This window comes from Hemitrygon akajei, chromosome 10 (genome assembly GCF_048418815.1).
Source record: "Hemitrygon akajei chromosome 10, sHemAka1.3, whole genome shotgun sequence".
Taxonomy (NCBI): domain Eukaryota; kingdom Metazoa; phylum Chordata; class Chondrichthyes; order Myliobatiformes; family Dasyatidae; genus Hemitrygon; species Hemitrygon akajei.
Window position 1 is genome coordinate 167,115,711 of NC_133133.1, and position 19,790 is coordinate 167,135,500.

General features: G+C 39.9%; 1 protein-coding gene across 2 annotated transcripts in view; it reads left to right on the top strand.

Moving 5' to 3' along the window:
• Window positions 1-19,790, top strand: part of lrriq1 (leucine-rich repeats and IQ motif containing 1) — a 165,969-nt gene that overhangs the window by 132,157 nt on the left and 14,022 nt on the right. For both annotated transcript variants that reach the window (XM_073059634.1, XM_073059635.1), the window contains one exon: window positions 5,246-5,375. In XM_073059634.1, the coding sequence (XP_072915735.1) occupies window positions 5,246-5,375 (130 nt within the window). The remainder of the gene's footprint in view (window positions 1-5,245; window positions 5,376-19,790) is intronic.

Sequence of the window (19,790 nt, forward strand, 5' to 3'; positions counted from 1 at the left end):
GCCAGGTGAACACCAAGAAATTTGGTGCTCTTAACGATCTCTACCGAGGAGCCTTCGATGTTCAGCGGGGAGTTATTGCTCCATGCCCTCCTGAAGTCAACAACCATCTCTTTTGTTTTGTTCACATTCAGACAGGTTGTTGGTTCTGCACCAGTCCATTAGCTGCTGCACCTCCTCTCTGTATGCTGACTCGTCATTCTTGTTGATGAGACCCACCACAGTCGTGTCATCGGCGAACTTGATGATGTGTTTCGAGCTGTGTGTTGCAGCACAATCATGGGTCAGCAGAGTGAATAGCAGTGGACTGAGCGCACAGCCCTGGGGGGCCCCCATGCTCAGTCTGATGGTGTTGGAGATGCTTCTCCCAATCCGGAATGACTGAGGTCTCCCAGTCAGGAGGTCTAGTATCCAGTTGCAGAGGGAAGTGTTCAGGCCCAGTAGGCTCAGCTTTCCAATCAGTTTCTGAGGATGATTGTGTTGAATGCTGAACTGAAGTCTATGAACAGCATTCGAACGTATATGTCTTTTTTGTCCAGATGGGTTAGGGCCAGGTGGAGGGTGATGGCAATGGCGTTGTCTGTTGAACGGTTGGGACTGTACGCAAACTGCAGGGGGTCCAGTGAGGGGGGCAGCAGGGTCTTGATGTGCCTCATGATGAGCCTCTCGAAACACTTCATGATGATGGATATGAGTACAACGGGACAGTAGTCATTTAGGCAGGGCACTGAAGACTTCTTCAGCACAGGGACGATGGTGGCGGCCTTGAAGCACGTTGGAACTGTGGCGTTGCTCAGGGAGATGTTGAAGATGTCAGTGAGAACATCTGCTAGCTGGTCTGCACATCCTCTGAGCACTCTACCAGGGATGTTGTCTGGTCCAGCAGCCTTCCGTGGGTTGACCCTGCACAGGGTTCTTCTCACATCGGCCACGGTGAGACACAGAATCTGGTCATTTATAGGAGGGGTGGACTTCCTCGCCACCATGTCATTTTCTGCCTCAAAACGGGCGTAGAAGTTATTCAGTGCATCTGAGGGGGAGGCATCACCCACACAGTCAGGTGATGTTGTCCTGTAATTGGTGATGTCCTAGATGCCCTTCCACATGCGCCATGTGTCGCCGCTGTCCTGGAAGTGGCTGTGGATTCACTGGGGCATGTGCCTTTTAAAAACATTTATGTAAGTGTTTTCAGTCTTATTTTGTTTGAACCAAATTGCTTCATGAAATGGAGTTAATGTACCCTATCAGAAATACCTTGTAAAATTACCAAATGTACTATTGTACCCCTCTTTCCTTAAAGGTGAAAACAAATGTACATTGTAGATATTATAAATGACACCAAAATATGATTCAAAACATAAAATGTTGATGGTTGTGTCTTCTGTTATTTTACTCAATTCAATAAATTAGTGCTGTCGTTGCTCATTCTCTCTTGTAATCAAGGTAATGGCAGATCATCCAACTATTTCCTTGTAGAATCTGCAAGTATATTGTTCCAATAACTGAATCATTTTCATGAAACGATTTAGTGTGATCTTCACTGAAAGCATACGTGCTTTGTGAATTAGAAGTTCACTGTATACATTTTTTTCAAAAATTGAGGAAGATTAGCCATTCAGATATATATATATATATATATCCAGCACATTGTTATTCCAAGTTTATAATATATAATTATTTTCTTCTCCAGCCTGTGACCTTTCCCATCCACCTGGCTTTACTTATCACCTTTCAGCTAGCCTCCCTCTCCTCCTCCAACCCTTTTATTCTGACATCTTCCCCCTTCCTTCTCAGTCCTGAAGAAGGGCCTCGGCTCGAAACATCAACTCTTTACTCTTTTTCATGGCTGCTGCCTGACTGAGTTTCTCCAGCATTTTGTGTGTGTTGCTTTAGATTTGCAACACCTACAGATTTTCTCATATTTTTGATTTTCTTTTATTTCCGATATTTCACATTTGATTGCACCATTTGGATATATGGCAGTCAGACTGAATGTAGGGTTTCTTTCCTGACACTTCAGGTCCTAATTCAAAGATTGAATGGTAGGTGTGGATATGATGGCTTATATTAAATCATTGTGTGAGGCCTAGAGAGGTTTTAACTCCTGTGATTCATTACTGCAGTCCACCTCTTGCCCAAAACTTAATAGAAATGACTTGGCTTGGCAGGTGGAAGCAGAATTTCAGATGGCTAGAGACTACCTTCTGGAACTCCAGAGCACAATCTGTTGAGACAGGAGAGGCACAAGGTTTCTTTATGGACTACAGAAGTACTCTTACACCTCCTAAACCATAAGGAAACAATTATATAAAAAATTCAGATGAGCAATATTGCTTGGGCTCTCTTGGTACTGATTTTGTTTGTGCCGTTGTGTTCTTTGGCAGCTGTCAGACTAGTTGGACTTCATATGACTATTATATTCATATTAATATTAAAGTCAGATTAGGATCCTGTTCGAGTCTGAGAACCCTAATGTCAGCATTTTGAGGCTTCAAACACCCATGTATTAAATTGGTATTGGCTAAGGCTGCTTTGCAAATGAGTAGGTAATCCTCTATGTCAGCCTCTGAATCTATTTTTCACATTCAGCATTGGTTAAAATCAGATTTATGCTGCAATATCCAATCAGTAGGACTTCAGAATCAGAACAAGCAATAATTCAGTGAGATGCAAAGTAAGCAAATATTAAGCTTTGTTGTCCACTTCAATAATATGCTGTAGCCCAGTTCATTTTATTTTAAGAAAGGTACCAGCAGAGCATGCAACAACTGTGATCAGTTAACTTTTATACGTTGGTAATCTTTCAGGTTCTGATGAAAGATCATAGACCATAAATTTTCTTTACATATGATGCATGCATGTGTTATTTGTGGATTCTTGTGATTTTTAAATGCTGTAGTTTTCATATTAAGGGGAAAAGCAAAGACATTGCAATATTGTTTGAGAGACTATCTGTTTAAAAGTAGTTAGTTTAGTTTTATAAAATATATACTTACCACATCCACTTTTGCCCTTCACTTTTTCCCCTTTGAATGATGAGGCCTTGATCTCCACTAGCTGTTAATTTTAGCAAGTTTTCTGAGGTATTTAGACTCTTTTCCAAGCTTTGTTAAAAATAAACATGGAAATCTCCCTGCAGGTGTTTTGATGGCCCCAGATCAGAGCGAGATTTCCTGTTTTAGTTACAAAAATATGCCAAACTTCATTTGATGGAAATCACTAAAAAAAAGATCAGCAAAATCAGTTGATTACCAAAAACAAGATAATATTAACTCTAATTTTTGTAAATAAACTTAATACATTTAACTAAGTGCCTTTATTACTTTTGATAAATAAGGCTTAACTGCAAATTGGCAATCGAAGTCCATTTTCCACAACATCCTCCCACAGCATCATTTGCTAAATGTTCCATTTTGAACATTGCTTTGGTAACTTTTATATAATAGATGATTGAATTAGCATGATTCTCATCTTGAGAATGAAACTAATATTTGATATAATTTGGAATATTTTATAACAAAATTTAATAACTTTTTAAAGAAAAGCAAAAAAAGGTTATTGCAAGATGCATTAATCATGCCATGTGATTCAATAATTCAAATCATATATCAGCATTATTATTCTGCTGGTGCCAGGTTGAACATAAGAGGTGAGAATGTTTCATAGTAAAATGGCACCCTGGGGCTCACTCCCTCCATATAACCATTGCTGTTAAGATGAGCAATATAAAGCTGTAGCGTTCTCTAGAGCTACATATAGAGATGATAAACTAGAATTTTTTGGGAATAATCTTAAACTGTAAAATAGTCTTTGTTGAATTCCAGTTACCAGTTGATTACTAAACTGGGAACATTTATTTAAGTTATTTATTTATATATAGACTTATATAAAGATCTTAGATTAAAAACCATAGAATAGCACAATAAGTAATGGTGCTCTTCACAAGTATTTGAAAATGCCTTGGACAAAATTTAACCTGCGGATGACCTTGTCTTGTTTATTCAGTAGAGAGTTCGAAGCAATGCATAGACTGTCCATTATTCTCCTTTTTGAGAAAATTAATGGCAGATGGTCTTGACCTCAATGACTGTCACTAACACAGCACTGAATACCTTCTTTCTTTAATATCACGATATTGTTTCTGCTTTAGAGATAGTGACCTCTGACTGTACAAGCTCCCTAGGAGACCTACATGATAAGTCTACATCCATGTTTCTGTTAAAAATATATACAATTTGTGCATCCGCTTAATTTGCCTAATCCAGTAGTCTTTCAAAAAATGAATAAGGCTTTAAACATTTTATAGTCTAATGCATATATCATAAAAAGAGAAAACCTAAACTTTATGACAAGATTTCTTTCAGTTAACTGTCTAGTTAGCCTTAAGTTAATTTCATGGCTTCTGCCACTTGTGTTTGAATTTAAAGAAATGGAACTGAAGTCTCAACACTAGTGATGTAATCCTGATCTGCCAAACAGGAATCTGAAATTGTTCATTTAAACTCATTGCTATTTGTACATATTTGTTAAGGAGCTGAATGTTTCATGGATTTGAACAGGTTAATTTCAAAATTTTGGCTACAAATATTGTTAAAGTATAAAAGAAGGATAACCACTGAAGGGGTATGAGTCAGATGCTATGTGTCAGTCAGCACAAAGGATATAGAGGGGCAGAGGCCATTCATTCTTACGAATATCAGTTTAAACAAAAGCAGCTTAACTCAGAAAAATATGATAAGATCAACTTTGATCACATAAGGATTTCTGCCTTTTTCTATTTCATTTCTTTGGCTGTGAAATCCTTGGGGGGGGGGGAGGGTTAAGAACCCTCTTTTGCTCAGAGATGTATGCCTTGAAAATGTATCCTAAATACCATGCACCAAAGGTCTCTATATCAGCTGTCTGATAAAACAGCTAAAATTCTTTAGTTTTCTGCAGAGTCTTGTTTCAAACATGTAGGTGTAGACTAAAAATAATTTCATGATAAGTAAAAATTCTGGGTACTATATTTTTGAGGTTTTTTGCAAGTGAATAATTATGCTTTTAAAAATAAATGCATTTAGATAATTTTAATATAAGGATGTCAATAAGGGATGGTTTTCTCAATGAAATATTTGTTCTTGGCTGTAATATAAGGATTGTGAACAGTAATTAGGTTCTGCTGTTGAGTATTCAGCTTGTTTTAGTGTTTTGCCTGTCCTTGACTGAAGGAGAATGTTGTAATGATTTATTCTGTTGTTTCATTCAGTGCCAGAAGAACTCAGTCACCAAGACACGACTTCAGTGGAGTTGCAACCAACAAGCAGAGAACTAACCTATCAGTGGCTTCACACACAAATTGCCAACTATGAAGAAACAAATCCCAGAAATAAGAAACAGTGAGATCTATTTAACTTTACTACATGAATAGGGTGGAAAGACAGGGTATAAGGATAGATATTTAACTTAGCACTGCAATATAGATCCATTGTGTGATTGGCTGCCTGTTGAAGACTGCCTGATTTCTCAGTTTCATTTAAAATTAAGCCTTTTTCTTAATAGTGCTGATGATAAGCAATGTCATTACTGTTAGTCAATTTAAAAATTTACATCTAAATTTATTGTCCATATAAACAATGATTGTTTTAAGAAATGTTATTTGGTAACTGCTTTTGACCTAGGTAGGTCATATGATTTTTTTTTCAGAAATATGAGCTTTCTGCCTCTTATGAAACAATAAGCGCACGTAATCTTGCAGATGCTGGAAATCCAGAGCAACACACAAAATGTTGGAGGAAATCAGCAGGTCAGGCAGCATCTATGGAAATGAATAAACAGTCGATGTTTCGGGATAAGACCTTTCTTCAGAACTGGGGGGGGAGTAAGAAGCGAAACTAAGAAGATGGGGGGAGGAGAAGGAGTTCAAGCTTTTAGGGGATAGGTGGAGCCAGGTGGGTGGGGGGAGGGGTAATGAAGTAAGAAGCTGGAGGTGATGGGTGGAAAAGGTAAAGGGCTGGAGAAGATGGAATCTGATAAGAGAGGGGACAGGAAAAACAGAAGGAGGAGGGGCACCAGGGAGAGGTGCTACACAGGTAAAGAGAAAGAGGTAGGAGATGGGGCCAGAGTGGAGAATTGAAGAAGAGAGTAGGGGGGTTGGGAAAAAATCTCCCTCTTGGCAAGCAGAAAAAGTGTTACAACTGCACCTTCACCTCCATTCAAACAGTCCTTCCAGATGAGGTGACCTCAAATCACAGATTCACCTGGTCGTCTACTGTATTAAGTGCTACTAGTGCAGTCTCCTTTATATTGGGGGACCACTTTGTCAAACACCTTCGCTCCATCTGCAAAGAGCAAGATTTATCAGTGGCCAACTATTTAAATTCTATTCCTCATTCCTCTACTGCCATGAGGAGGCTACTCTTAATTTGGACAAGCAACAACTCATTCCATTTGAATAGCCTCCAACCTGATGGCATGAACATCAGTTTTTCCATGTTCTGGTACTTCTCCCTCCTCTCCCTCCCCACTCTGCCCCCCCCTTACCACATCTCTTCCTTTCACCAAACTATAACCTCCCTCTGATGCCCCTCCTCCTTCCCTTTCTCCCATAGTCCACTCTCCTATCAATTCCTTCTTCTCCCAACCCTTTACCTTTTATACCTATTACCACCTGGCTTTACCTATCACCTTCTAGCTTGTATTCCTTCCCCTCCCCCATCATTTTATTCTGGCTACTTTACTCTTCCTTTCCAATCCTGAAGACCATTGGACCACAAGATATAGGAGCAGAATGAGGCCATTCAGCCCAGTGAGTCTGCTCCATCATTCCATCATGGCTGATCCCGGCCATGAAGAAGGGTCTCAGCCTGAAACGTCGACTGTTCATTACTTTCCATAAATACTGCCTGACTTTCTGGGTTCTTCCAGCATTTCGTGTGTGTCACAATAACTGTTATTGAGCCAAGTTTTATCATCTTTATTAAAGTTATTTTTGGGCTAAGGTATCATGATTGTTAACTGCTTGTGAGCACTGAAGCCAAAAAGATTTGAAGTTGATACATTTATTAAAACAATATTGCAATTTTGTTGTAGCAGGTTAATGCTAAATATTTGAGGACATTTACAAGCAGAATGTTTAAAAAATAAGTGCAGATCACTTGATATAACCATAGCGAGTAAAATACCTAAATGCGTCTAATTTATTCAATGGTTCCAACAATAAATGACCCGATGGTAAATATCAACCATACTGGAGAAATTGTGATTTTTAAAAAAAACACAAAACACCAGCAGGATTCAAACACACACACAAAATGCTGGTGGAACACAGCAGGCCAGGCAGCATCTATAAAGAGAAGCACTGTTAACATTTCGGGCCGAGACCCTTCGTCAGGACTATCTGAAAGGAAAAATAGTAAGAGATTTGAAAGTAGTGGGGGGAGGGGGAAATGCGAAATGATAGGAGAAGACCGGAGGGGGTGGGATGAAGCTAAGAACTGGAAAGGTGATTGGCAAAAGTGATACAGAGCTGGAGAAGGGACGGGAGGCCTCAGGAGAAAAAAAGGGGGAGGCATCAGAGGGAGATGGAGAACAGGCAGAGTGATGGGCAGAGAGAAAAAAAAACAAACAACTAAATACACCAGGGATGGGGTAAGAAGGGGAGGAGGGGCATTAACAGAAGTTAGAGAAGTCAATGTTCATGCCATCAGGTTGGAGGCTACCCAGCCGGTATATAAGGTGTTGTTCCTCCAACCTGAGTTTGGATTCATTTTGACAGTAGAGGAGGCCATGGATAGACATATCAGAATGGGATTCAGTAGTATCACCACTGCATCGCTTCTGTGCTTTTACTAACAAGATTCAAACATCAAAAATGAGTTAGGCCAGGATATCCAGCCTAGTTCAGAGCATCCGGTAGACCATGTTTGAAACTGCATTGTACATATAACCCTTTGGAAGAGTAAAGTGAAATATCACTGGCAAAGAGTCTGAATTTGCTTTGGTACTTTTCTTTGAATCCAGATATCCAGTTGCACATGTAGTATTCATGCCTGGCAATTTCAGTTCCCAGTGTAACTTGTTCTACACTGTAACTAATCTCTTGACAACAATTCAGTGACTACTGAACAGGTAGAGTTAAGCAATATTTAATTTTTTAAATGCCTTTGTTTTAATAAGGTCATTTTTTGTCTAGAAATTGGTTGCTATCTTGAAAGGACATTATGACTTGTGAGAAAGTTCATTTGCGCACAAGAGACCAGGAGTGGGAAATCAGGTAGATGTGGATTGGGCCCAGACTCTAGGTACTGTGGAAGCGGGGTATAGCAATTGGGATAAGGACATACAACTGTTACTAGTTGACAAAGGATGGTTGTGAGAACTGGTTTCCTTGAGGATCAGGTGGTAAGGGCACCATTAGTGAGGTGGCTGGCTTTGATGGGTCAGAGCAGGGGTTCCTAACTTTTATTATTCCATGGAACCCTACTATTAACTGAAGAGTCCTTAGATCCCAAGTTGGGAACCCAGGGGTTAGGGAGATGGCAGCCCTCTCAATAGTAGCTTTGGCAATGAGGGAGTAGCCTTGTGTAGATTGAAGTACAATGTGCATGTGAAAGTTCAAAGTACATTTATTATCAGAGTATGTATAAATTATACAACCTTGAGATTCACCTGCTTAATGCAGGGTGGCCGTCATCCCCCACACTCGAATCCAGGCTCCACCTCAGCAATCTAGACTTCACCACCCAGTCCATGGCTGCAACGGCGTTCCAGCCCATACTCAACCTTTCCCGGTTTTGATGGGCAGGGTCCAAAACTCTTCCGCCCTGACTCCTTTCCGATTCATTCATTCCAACTCCATCTCGTACATGCCTCCAACCACTTCTTCTCGCACAAGCCATGTTCCAATTTGCATCCCTTGCCCTCGCTCACTTCTTCATTGCTTGTGGTGATAGTTTATCATGATGTATCATATTAAAAGTGTTATCAATAAAGTGTTTAGTCATATTTCTTGCCTTATGAACCACCAGTAAGCTGATACCCAACTTCAGATGCACCACCTTAAATCGGAAGTTGCAGTTGTAGTGGATAGCTTGGGCATTGATTGTAGCCATACATCACTAAGATAGACCCTTTACAGTCCATCAATTACCTACCAATACTTATCCAATTTTCCAGTACCCAGGGTACAGGCATTGTGTTTCAATTGCACATCTCAGTGTTGTGAGGATATTCATGTGGTGTATTCTAGATTTCAACCCCCCCCCCCCATAGGATGAAGAAAATTTGCCACAAATTCCCCCATCTCCCCAACTCCTTTCCCTAAACCAATATCCACTGGCTCTTGAGAGCTCAGCAAAGGGGAAAAGCTGTCTGATGATCCCAGTGACTTCCCCTTGTGTTACTACAACTCTGCGGTTCTATGATTCAATTATTGATGCTGAACACCGGCGTGCCTTAAGGCTGTGTGCTGACCCCTCTTCTGTACTCCCTTTTCACCTATGACTGCGTTCCTGTACGTGGTTCTAACTCCATAATCAAGTTCGCAGACGACACTACAGTGGTTGGCCTGATCAGAGGGGATGACAAGACGGCCTACAGGATCGAGGTCCAGCACCTGGCCGCGTGGTGTGCCAACAACAACCTGGCCCTTAACACCCAGAAGACCAAGGAGATCATTGTGAACTCCAGGCATGCTAGGAGCCAAACTCACATCCCCATCTACATTAACGGAGCTGTGGTTGAGCGTGTATCAAGCTTCAAATTCCTGAACTCCTCCATCCTGATCAAAAAGGCGCAATAGCGCCTTTATTTCCTGCGGAGCATCAAGAAAGCTCACCTCTATCCCAGGATACTGACGGACTTTTACCACTGTACCATTGAGAGCATACTCACCAACTGCATCTCAGTGTGGTATGGCAATTGTCCCGTATCAGACCGCAAAGCACTCTAGCGTGTGGTGAAAACTGCCCAGTGGATTATCGGCACCCAATTGCCCACCATTGTGAACATCTACCATAAACGCAGCCTGGGCAGGGCGAAAAGCATTATCAAGGATGCATCTCACCCTAACCATGGACTTTTTTCTCTCCTCCCATCCAGTAGGCACTACAGGAGCCTCCGATCCCCCACCAGCAGGTACAGGAAGAGCTTCTTCCCTGAGGCTGTGACCTTGCTGAAACTCGCATCACAGCACTAAGCAGTATTGCACCCATATTGTACCATCTCAGTACTTTTATATTTGTGTGATGTAGCACTTTTTATTGGTAGTTATTTTGTGAATAACACTATTCTTTGCATTTCTGGTTAGATGCTAACTGCATTTCATTGGCTTTGTATCTGTACTCGGCACAATGACAATAAAGTTGAATCTAATCTAATCTTTGTGAACATCATTTATCTTTAACAGATTTAGGGTTGATTAACTGTTAGTTTTTCCATCTCTCTTTTGTCAAGACTTCTTCTGCAGCCCATCCTCCTACCCCTTAAACCCATTCTATCCTCATCCATGTAACAACATTATATTGCACAGAGCCACACATGGCCAACTTGGGAATACAAATTGATAAAAGCAGACTTTTGGTATTCAATACACAGCCCAACCTCAAACTCGGGCAACTTACACTTTAATTATATATTCTCCTGATAGCATTATTTTATATTTGCGATAATTACAATTCTGATCTTCTATACTTCTGGACTTCCTTCAGCGGTTGCAGATTGGATTTCGGAAGGTATCTCTGACTTTGATGAGGACTGGTTACTTAGAACAGTATCAGCCTGAGGAAGCATGACATTTCAAAGGCAGCCATGCAACCTGTCCGAGCTGGCTTTTTGGCACCCATGCAGGCTTTTGGTACAGGGAGAATAGAATTATAAGTTGGGCCTACAAGTGACAGAATGATCACTACTCCCAGTGGGTTGTAGTATACAATTCCCACTGATCTGAGGGACTGCAGACTATTAGAAATCTTGTAGTGCTTTGTGTAAGCTTGAAATGCATGTCTCGATCATTATGTTAGTGCTTTGTAAGGAAGAAATAAGAAGAACCTGAGATAACATTATAAACTAAAATAATAATAAAAAATTGGGTATAGCAGCCCAGGTTGTGTGGCCAGACTGTTGTGCTTGGAACATTAATAGATTGTGATTCTATCAGACAGGAAATATCTATATTAGATCATCTCTGTCTCGAATCACTTCAGCTCAAGGTATTTGAATTAAATAGCAAAACTTATTCAACTCATAAGGGAAAGAAAGTAATATCTGACTGGTTATCTTGGTCATGCCTGATCAAATGATGAAAGACCCTGACAATTTAACTGATGATTTACAGAACAGAAGGAGCTAAAGTGAAATACAGAAATTATTTCCTATAAGAAATCTGATCCAACCTGGTGGATGGTCTTGACACGAAACGTTGACTGTTTATTCCCCGCCATAGATGTTACCTGACCTGCTGAGTTCCAACAGCATTTTGTGTGTTGCTCTGGATTTCCTGCATCTGCAGAATTTCTTGTGGATACAATGTACTTGCTCTCTGTGAATAAGAGCATCAAAATGGCTGCCAGAAAACTGACCATATCTTCTTAGAGTTGGAGGCTGCCTGAAGAGGAAAGAGAAGAATTGCAGTACTGTGGTTATGGAAAATTCAGTAATTACAGGGAGAGGCTGCAGCCTTCAGAAACATACTTGAGAGTCCATAGTTTGTTGCCATCTGATGTCAGGATAAGGAACATCTTTTAGAATTAATTTTAAAGTTGTCTTTCTTGTTTTTAAAACCCTTGATCTGGGACTGAAGCACACCACTGTATAGTTTTTGTTTTATATTCCTGCTCGAGCTCTCGGGTCTTCTTTCACCAGTCTCTTAAATTTAAACAATCTCCCTCAAAAGATAATTGGCAGGTCAACTTTTTTGAACTACGCTCCTAAACTGTGGAACTCAATACCTAAAACTATAAGGGACACAGACTCAGCTAACACTTCTAAACACCAGCTCAAAACCTATTTATTTAACCTTGCTTTTAACTAACATCATTTTAAAACTTTATTTTCATTTTTTTTTTAAAAACTTTATTTTCATGTTTGTACTTTTATCCCATTGTAAAGCACTTTGAACTATATTATCTATCAAAAGTGCTCTATAATTAAAATTATTATTAGTCTTACAGAAGAAGAGTCCCAACTTGAAAGCATAAGAGAGATGATGATTGTTGGAACCAGGACAGGATCTCAAGTGTTATAAAATCTGAATTATATCTGAGTCATCTGCTTGTTTGTGTAAATAATGTGAACTATGAAAGTGAACATTTGGTAGTTTGATTGGTGTAGGGATCAAGGATTTCTTTTCTAGCTAAAACTGAATTGTAACTTTAGGCCTGATTGTTGATTTGGGATGGGTCAAAGATGCAAGTGGAAAAGTTAACTAGAGTGCTCTCAAACACTTTAAACGTGCAAGTGTTGATTTGGAAGTTTTAAAGATGCTAATAGATTAGAGATTGTCAGATGGAGTTCTCAGATGGGTAAGAGAGTCAGGAACAAATAGGCAGGGATTTGGTCAAAGATTGGGAAAATGATCTGAGGAAATCAATCTCAGTTGTTCTACAACTAACAAGAATGGTTATCTAGCTGATGTGTTACTTAGTACCAAATCAATTTATTAATAAGTAATACACCAGATCTAGATAAAGGGGTAGGATGTATTATTATTCAATATTTGATAATAAGTGATCAAGTTAAATGTAAATTTGAAAACTGTGTGGCTCGCTGTGGCAGGTGAGTAGCCCTCTATGTTAATGTGATGTTTCTCTATTTCGTTGACAAAGGAGAATGTTACTGTGGTTCTGCATTATGCATTGGACTATATGCTTTATGGACTTTTTCAGACTTATGATTTTTATTTTCTGTATTTTTCACCTATTCCTGTCTGTTTTGCTGTGGTAAGGGAGGTGTTTGGGGAATCTTGTTCTTGTTACATTCTTTTAGTTTTTTTGTGCGGGGAGAGGGAGGGTTTGGGGGTCAATGTTCTTGTTGCATTTTGTGCAAGGAGGGGGTTTTTGGGTCGATGTTCTTGTTGCATTTTGTGCGGGGCAGAGGTTTGGGAGTTGATCAGGATGCTGTTCTTTTTGTGCGGGGGTGGGTTTGATGTTTCCATCTAAACAACTTCCATGTTCTTTCTCTGTTTCCTGGCTGTCTGGAGAAGATAAATCTCAGAGTTGTATATGGATTCACACTTTGATAATAAATGAACCTTTGAAAAGGGGACAAAACAGATATTTATGAAGATTCTGGAGTTGGGCAAAACTGATTTTCACGTAATGAGGAAATTGTTCAGAGTAATTATTGCAAATTTGCTTGTGGCATGATGAAAAAAGATCAGCGGAATTCATTCAATACAAGTGTTTATATCCTTACGGAGAACAAATTTGTGAATGATTCCAGAGATGATAGGCAAAAAAAAGAAAGTATATAAAAGGCAAAAGCTAGCACAAATAAATGATACAGGATAGCAAAAGATAGCAGAACAAAATATAATAATTGTAGAAAAGAGTATGCAAAGAAGTATCAATGTTAATAAAAATTATCAAAATGTATTGCAAATTATTATCAATGAGGTGATAAAAATGTGATGAACTTGAAGTGATATTAATGGTATTATAAATGAAGGGTTGAAATAGCAAATGAAATTATATCTTCAAAATAGCAATATGAGAAGATTACACATGTCCTGACTGTAATATTCCTAAGTTTTATTGATACATAAATCATTCCTTCAACTTGTAAAATTGGTTGAGTTATTCTACTTTTTAGAACACTGTGGAGGAGGGAAACCAAGAAATTCAAGGTGTTCATCTAAAATGTCTTATCAGTAAACTATTAAAGTCTATAGTTAAGCATGGTGTAATGAGCCACCTTCATCCAAATATATAAAGGATAAGTCATACCTGAGTAACCTGATTGAATCTTTGCAGCAGTGCCAATGAACTTCTATGTATTAATTTCCATGGGCTTTTGATAGAGTTTCTCAAAGATTCAAAGTACATTTATTATCAAAGTATGTAAGCAGTATGCAACCCTGAGTTTCATCTTTCCTACAAGCAGCCACGAAACAAAGAAAAACCATGGAAGTTTTTCAAAGAAGAACACAACCAAAGGAGTTGAATGACTTCAGACCTGTTGCCTTGACGTCGCACGTGATGAAGACCATGGAGCGGCTGATAATACAGAATCTGAGGCCACAAACCAGGCACGCCCAGGATCCTCTTCAGTTTGCATATAAGGAGAAGGTGGGAGTGGAGGATGCTATCACGTATTTGCTGCACAAATCACTCTCTCACCTAGAGGGGGTCAGTTGTGCTGTGAGGATTACATTCCTTGACTTCTCTATTGCCTTTAACACCATCCAGCCCAAGATCTTAAGGCACAAACTAACGGAGATGGGAGTAGACTCTCACATGGTGGATTGGATAGTGGACTACTTGACAGATAGACCTCAGTATGTGCGGTTGGGAGACTGTAGGTCTGACACGGTGGTCAGCAGCACAGGGGCGCCGCAGGGAACCGTACTCTCTCCAGTCCTGTTCACCCTGTACACATCAGACTTCCAATATAACTCAGAGTCCTGCCATGTGCAGAAGTTCGCTGATGACACAGCCATAGTGGGGTGTGTCAGGAATGGACAGGAGGAGGAGTATAGGAAACTGATACAGGACTTTGTGATATGGTGCAACTCAAACTACCTGCGTCTCAATATCACCAAGACCAAGGAGATGGTGGTGGACTTTAGGAGATCTAGGCCTCATATGGAGCCAGTGATCATTAATGGAGAATGTGTGGAGCAGGTTAAGACCTACAAGTATCTGGGAGTACAGTTAGACGAGAAGCTAGACTGGACTGCCAACACAGATGCCTTGTGCAGGAAGGCACAGAGTCGACTGTACTTCCTTAGAAGGTTGGCGTCATTCAATGACTGTAGTGAGATGCTGAAGATGTTCTATAGGTCAGTTGTGGAGAGCGCCCTCTTCTTTGTGGTGGCGTGTTGGGGAGGAAGCATTAAGAAGAGGGATGCCTCACGTCTTAATAAGCTGGTAAGGAAGGTGGGCTCTGTCGTGGGCAAAGTACTGGAGAGTTTAACATCGGTAGCTGAGCGAAGGGTGCTGAGTAGGCTACGGTCAATTATGGATAACTCTGAACATCCTCTACATAGCACCATCCAGAGACAGAGAAGCAGTTTCAGTGACAGGTTACTATCGATGAAATGCTCCTCAGACAGGATGAAGAGGTCAATACTCCCCAATGCCATTAGGCTTTACAATTCTACCGCCAGGACTTAAGAACTTTTTAAAAGCTATTATTAATGCTTTTTGAGATGGTGATTTAGATGCATATCATATTTTTTTACTGAGTTAAGTATTGTATGTAATTAGTTTTGCTACAACAAGTGTATGGGACATTGGAAAAAAAGTTGAATTTCCCCATGGGGATGAATAAAGTATCTATCTATCTATCTATCTATCTAAACTACCACCCCCCCCCCCCCCGCAATTAAAAAAAAACCAAATCGGACAAACAGCAAAAAAAAATATGATGCTACATAGAGAAAACTTGGAGATCTAATTTTCTCTATTTTGCTCCAATTTAGTTATTGTTCTTTGTACTTAGTCTCAGCTGCTTTAAATGCCATTCATTACATTGCTGTGGAGGGATGATGGTTATCACTATGGTTATCTATCAAGTGATTATCATTTCACAGATTTTCAGATTTGAGGACAATGTTGACTTTTGGACATCTACAAGGGCCTGTTGTTTATACAGATGTCTATAAGGAGATGACCTGCAGTTAATTTGCCAGGTCAAAATAGTGACTGTGTAGTAGGAGACAAAGTAAAGATGATGAGCAGCTTGGTAAATGTGTCCATATTTAAAAATTATGGACGTTTATTTCAGGAGTAAAGTTAGGTTAATGCCTTGACAAACAAATAATAGTAGAAGTTTAGAACTCTCTTCTATAAATTATAATTTCAATTAATGCTTAATCAATTGTTAATGTGAATCTGAGAATTTTGGACTTCCATTAACCAAATAAATTGAGGTACATGGATAAAAGTTGTGGAAATGGATCAAGGTTGTGCAGGATCAAGAGATGGCTACTAATAGTCTATAATTTAGGGTTAGTAGAATCATTTCCTGTCGATTTAGTTCAAGCACTTCTTATATCTGTCATCTTACTGACCTGGCAATATATCTGTCATTATTGTAAATCACGTATGGGTATGTTTGTATGCAGGTAAAGTAGTGTGTCAATGGCCACAGAATGGGTCTTGTTTGCTGACTGATTTGGATGTTGGGGAGGTGAGCACTGAGAATTGCTACCAGAGTGGAGGTAATCCAAAAGAAAAGCAAGGAAGTACATTACTTAACATTAATTCCATTACATTCTTGATTGGTCAGGGCATGAAAGGATACAGGGAGAGGGCAGGAGATTGGGGCTGAGAGGAAAATTGGATCAACCACGGTGAAATAGTGGAGCAGACTCGATGGGCCAAATGACTAATTCTGCCCCTATATCTTATGCTCTTACGGTTTTAAAGAGAACCTATCTGGACCTTAAAGGTTAGCATCTATTCTAGTGAACCTAATGCATGTTTCACAAGTGTTGTGAAGATCTACTTCTGAATGCATTCCAGGTAAAAGACGAATTATGGAAGTAGGATGGGCATGAATAAGCTTTTGGTTATCAAGCACCTTAGTACGCAAGGATCTGGAACGATTGTGAACTATACAAGAACGTAATATTCATTATGGTTTTATTTCATATTCAAATTGAATCACAATTGTACAGTAATATGATGTGTGCTCTGTAATTTCCAAGCTTATTTATTACAGATAGAAGTATGTATTTTTAAGCCCACAAAATAAAACTTTTCCTCCGCAGGTTACAAATGCCTGACTTGTGTACATACGAATGGGAGACCAGCAGGATAGGTTTGCCTGCTGCTGCAGGGCTTCAGGCATCTCTGCACCCTGACAACTCAGTTTGTGACCGGGTTCACAGGAACAGAACCCTGCTGTAACCTGGTACAATCTTTACCTATAACTGAGGAAAAGGGTGTGAGAGAATATGAAAGCATTCTTATTCTGCATACTTATGAAGTGATTTGAAATAATCCTGGGTTTGAGAGGGAAAATAAATCAGCCATTATCAAATGTCTTCAGTGTCCTGCACTCACATCCATCATTGTGAAGTGTTTCAAGAGGCTCGTCATGAGGCACATCAGGACCCTGCTGCCCCCCTCACTGGACCCCCTGCAGTTCACGTACAGTCCCAACAGTTCAACAGACAATGCCATTGCCATCACCCTCCACCTGGCTCTAACCCACCTGGACAAAAAAAGACACATACGTTCGAATGCTGTTCATAGACTTCAGTTCAGCATTCAACACAATCATTCCTCAGAAACTGATTGGAAAGCTGAGCCTACTGGCCTGAACAGCTCCCTCTGCAACTGGATACTAGACTTCCTAACTGGGAGACCTCAGTCAGTCCGGATTGGAAGCAGCATCTCCAACACCATCACACTGAGCATGGAGGGCTGTGTGCTCAGTCCACTGCTGTTCGCTCTGCTGACCCACGACTGTGCTGCAACACACAGCTTGAACCACATCATCAAGTTCGCTGATGACATGACTGTGGTGGGTCTCATCAGCAAGAATGGCGAGTCAGCATACAGAGAGGAGGTGCAGCAGCTAACAGAGTGGTGCAGAGCCAACAATCTGTCTTTGAATGTGAACAAAACAAAAGAGATGGTTGTTGACTTCAGGAGGGCATGGAGCGACCACTCTCCACTGAACATCCACGGTTGCTCGGTAGAGATTGTTAAGAACACCAAATTTCTTGGTGTTCACCTGGCAGAGAATCTCACCTGGTCCCTCAACACCAGCTCCATAGCAAAGAAAGCCCAGCAGCGTCTCTACTTTCTGCAAAGGCTGAGGAAAGTCCATCTCCCACCCCCCATCCTCATCATGTTCTACAGAGGTTGTATTGAGGGCATCCTGAGCAGCTGCATCACTGCCTGGTTCGGAAATTGCACCATCTCGGATCGCAAGACCCTGCAACGGATAGTGAGGTCAGCTGAGAAGATCATCGGGGTCTCCCTTCCTGCCACTATGGACATTTACACTACACGCTGCATCCGCAAAGCAAACAGCATTATGAAGGACCCCATGCACCCCTCATACAATCTCTTCTCCCTCCTGCCATCTGGGAAAAGGCACCGAAGCATTCGGGCTCTCACAACCAGACTATGTAACAGTTTCTTCCCCCAAGCTATCAGACTCCTCAATACCCAGAGCCTGGACTGACACCAACTTACTGCCCTCTACTGCGCCTATTGTCTTGTTTATTATTTATTGTAATGCCTGCACTGTTTTGTGCACTTTATGCAGCCCTGGGCAGGTCTGTAGTCTAGTGTAGTTTTTTCTGTGTTGATTTTACATAGTTCAGTGTAGGTTTTGTATTGTTTCATGTAGCACCATGGTCCTGAAAAACATTCTCATTTTTACTGTGTACTGTTCAGGTAATTATGGTTGAAATGACCATAAAAAGTAACTTGACTTGACTTGACAGAGTAGATTCGATTAGATGAACAGCATAAATTGGCTCCTATGTCTTATAGTCAAGAAGGAAATCTCCAAAATGAAACCTACCAGCTCAACAATTTATTACAGTTAAGGAAATGTTTACAGTAATTATAAATTTGATTTAAGCCTTAACAATTTAGATGTGGCAAACTGTATTAGATTAAAGATGATTTTGCTGAACTCAAAACGTAGAGGCATTGACTAACCCAGGGTTTTCGACTTCCATTCACACCAGGATTTGAGTTTAGTCTTTTAATAATCTAATTTAATAAATAATTTAATAAAGAATACAAAGCTGTTCAGATTGTTGTCAGAACCCAACTGGTTCATTCATATTCCTTCAAGATAGAAAATCTTGTGACCTCTAGCAAATATGTTATCCCAATGCCACAACAATACTTTTTCACTTCAGCTGTTCTCTGAGTTGCTTAGCTAGATATTCCTTGTAACAAACCACAACCTTTTTCAGAAGATAGTTCACTCAACAATTCAGGAAGAGCTTCTTCCTCTCTGTCAGCCGATTTCTGAATGGTCATTGAACCCATAAACACTACCTCACTACTTCTTTTATTTCTATTTTTGCACTACATTTTATTTAACTATTTAATATATATACTTACTGTAATTCACCATTTTTTCTATTATTATTTATTACATTGTACTGCTGTTGCAAGGTTAACAAATTTCATGACATGGTGATATCAAATTTGATTTTGATTCTGAGCACTGCCTTCGTATACCATTTTTAGTGTGACTATGATTGGCAGCCATTTTAGTTCATCCTCAGTCAAATGACTGGATTTTTAAAATAGACTTATTCACAGTTTTTGAGCAATGTTCACAGACAGGCACATCACACTTAACTGTTTGGAATGTTGTTCTGTTGTTTTAGGTACAATTCTTTAGCAGATAAGATTTTCATTCTGAAACTCAAAGAAGAGATATTGTAGATGAATAATACTCTCAATGCCTTTGCATTTCTGTACTTTTTAGTTCTTAGTCAAAAGTTAGTTGAACAAACTAAGAAGATCCACTTTCACACTGAAATCAGCAACATCTTTTTCAGAAGATATAAAAATGAGTGGAATACTGCTTTGCACATTTGGTGATACATTTTTTTCCACCACTCAATATTATTCTTTGACTCCAATTTATTTTGAACATGAATTTGCCAG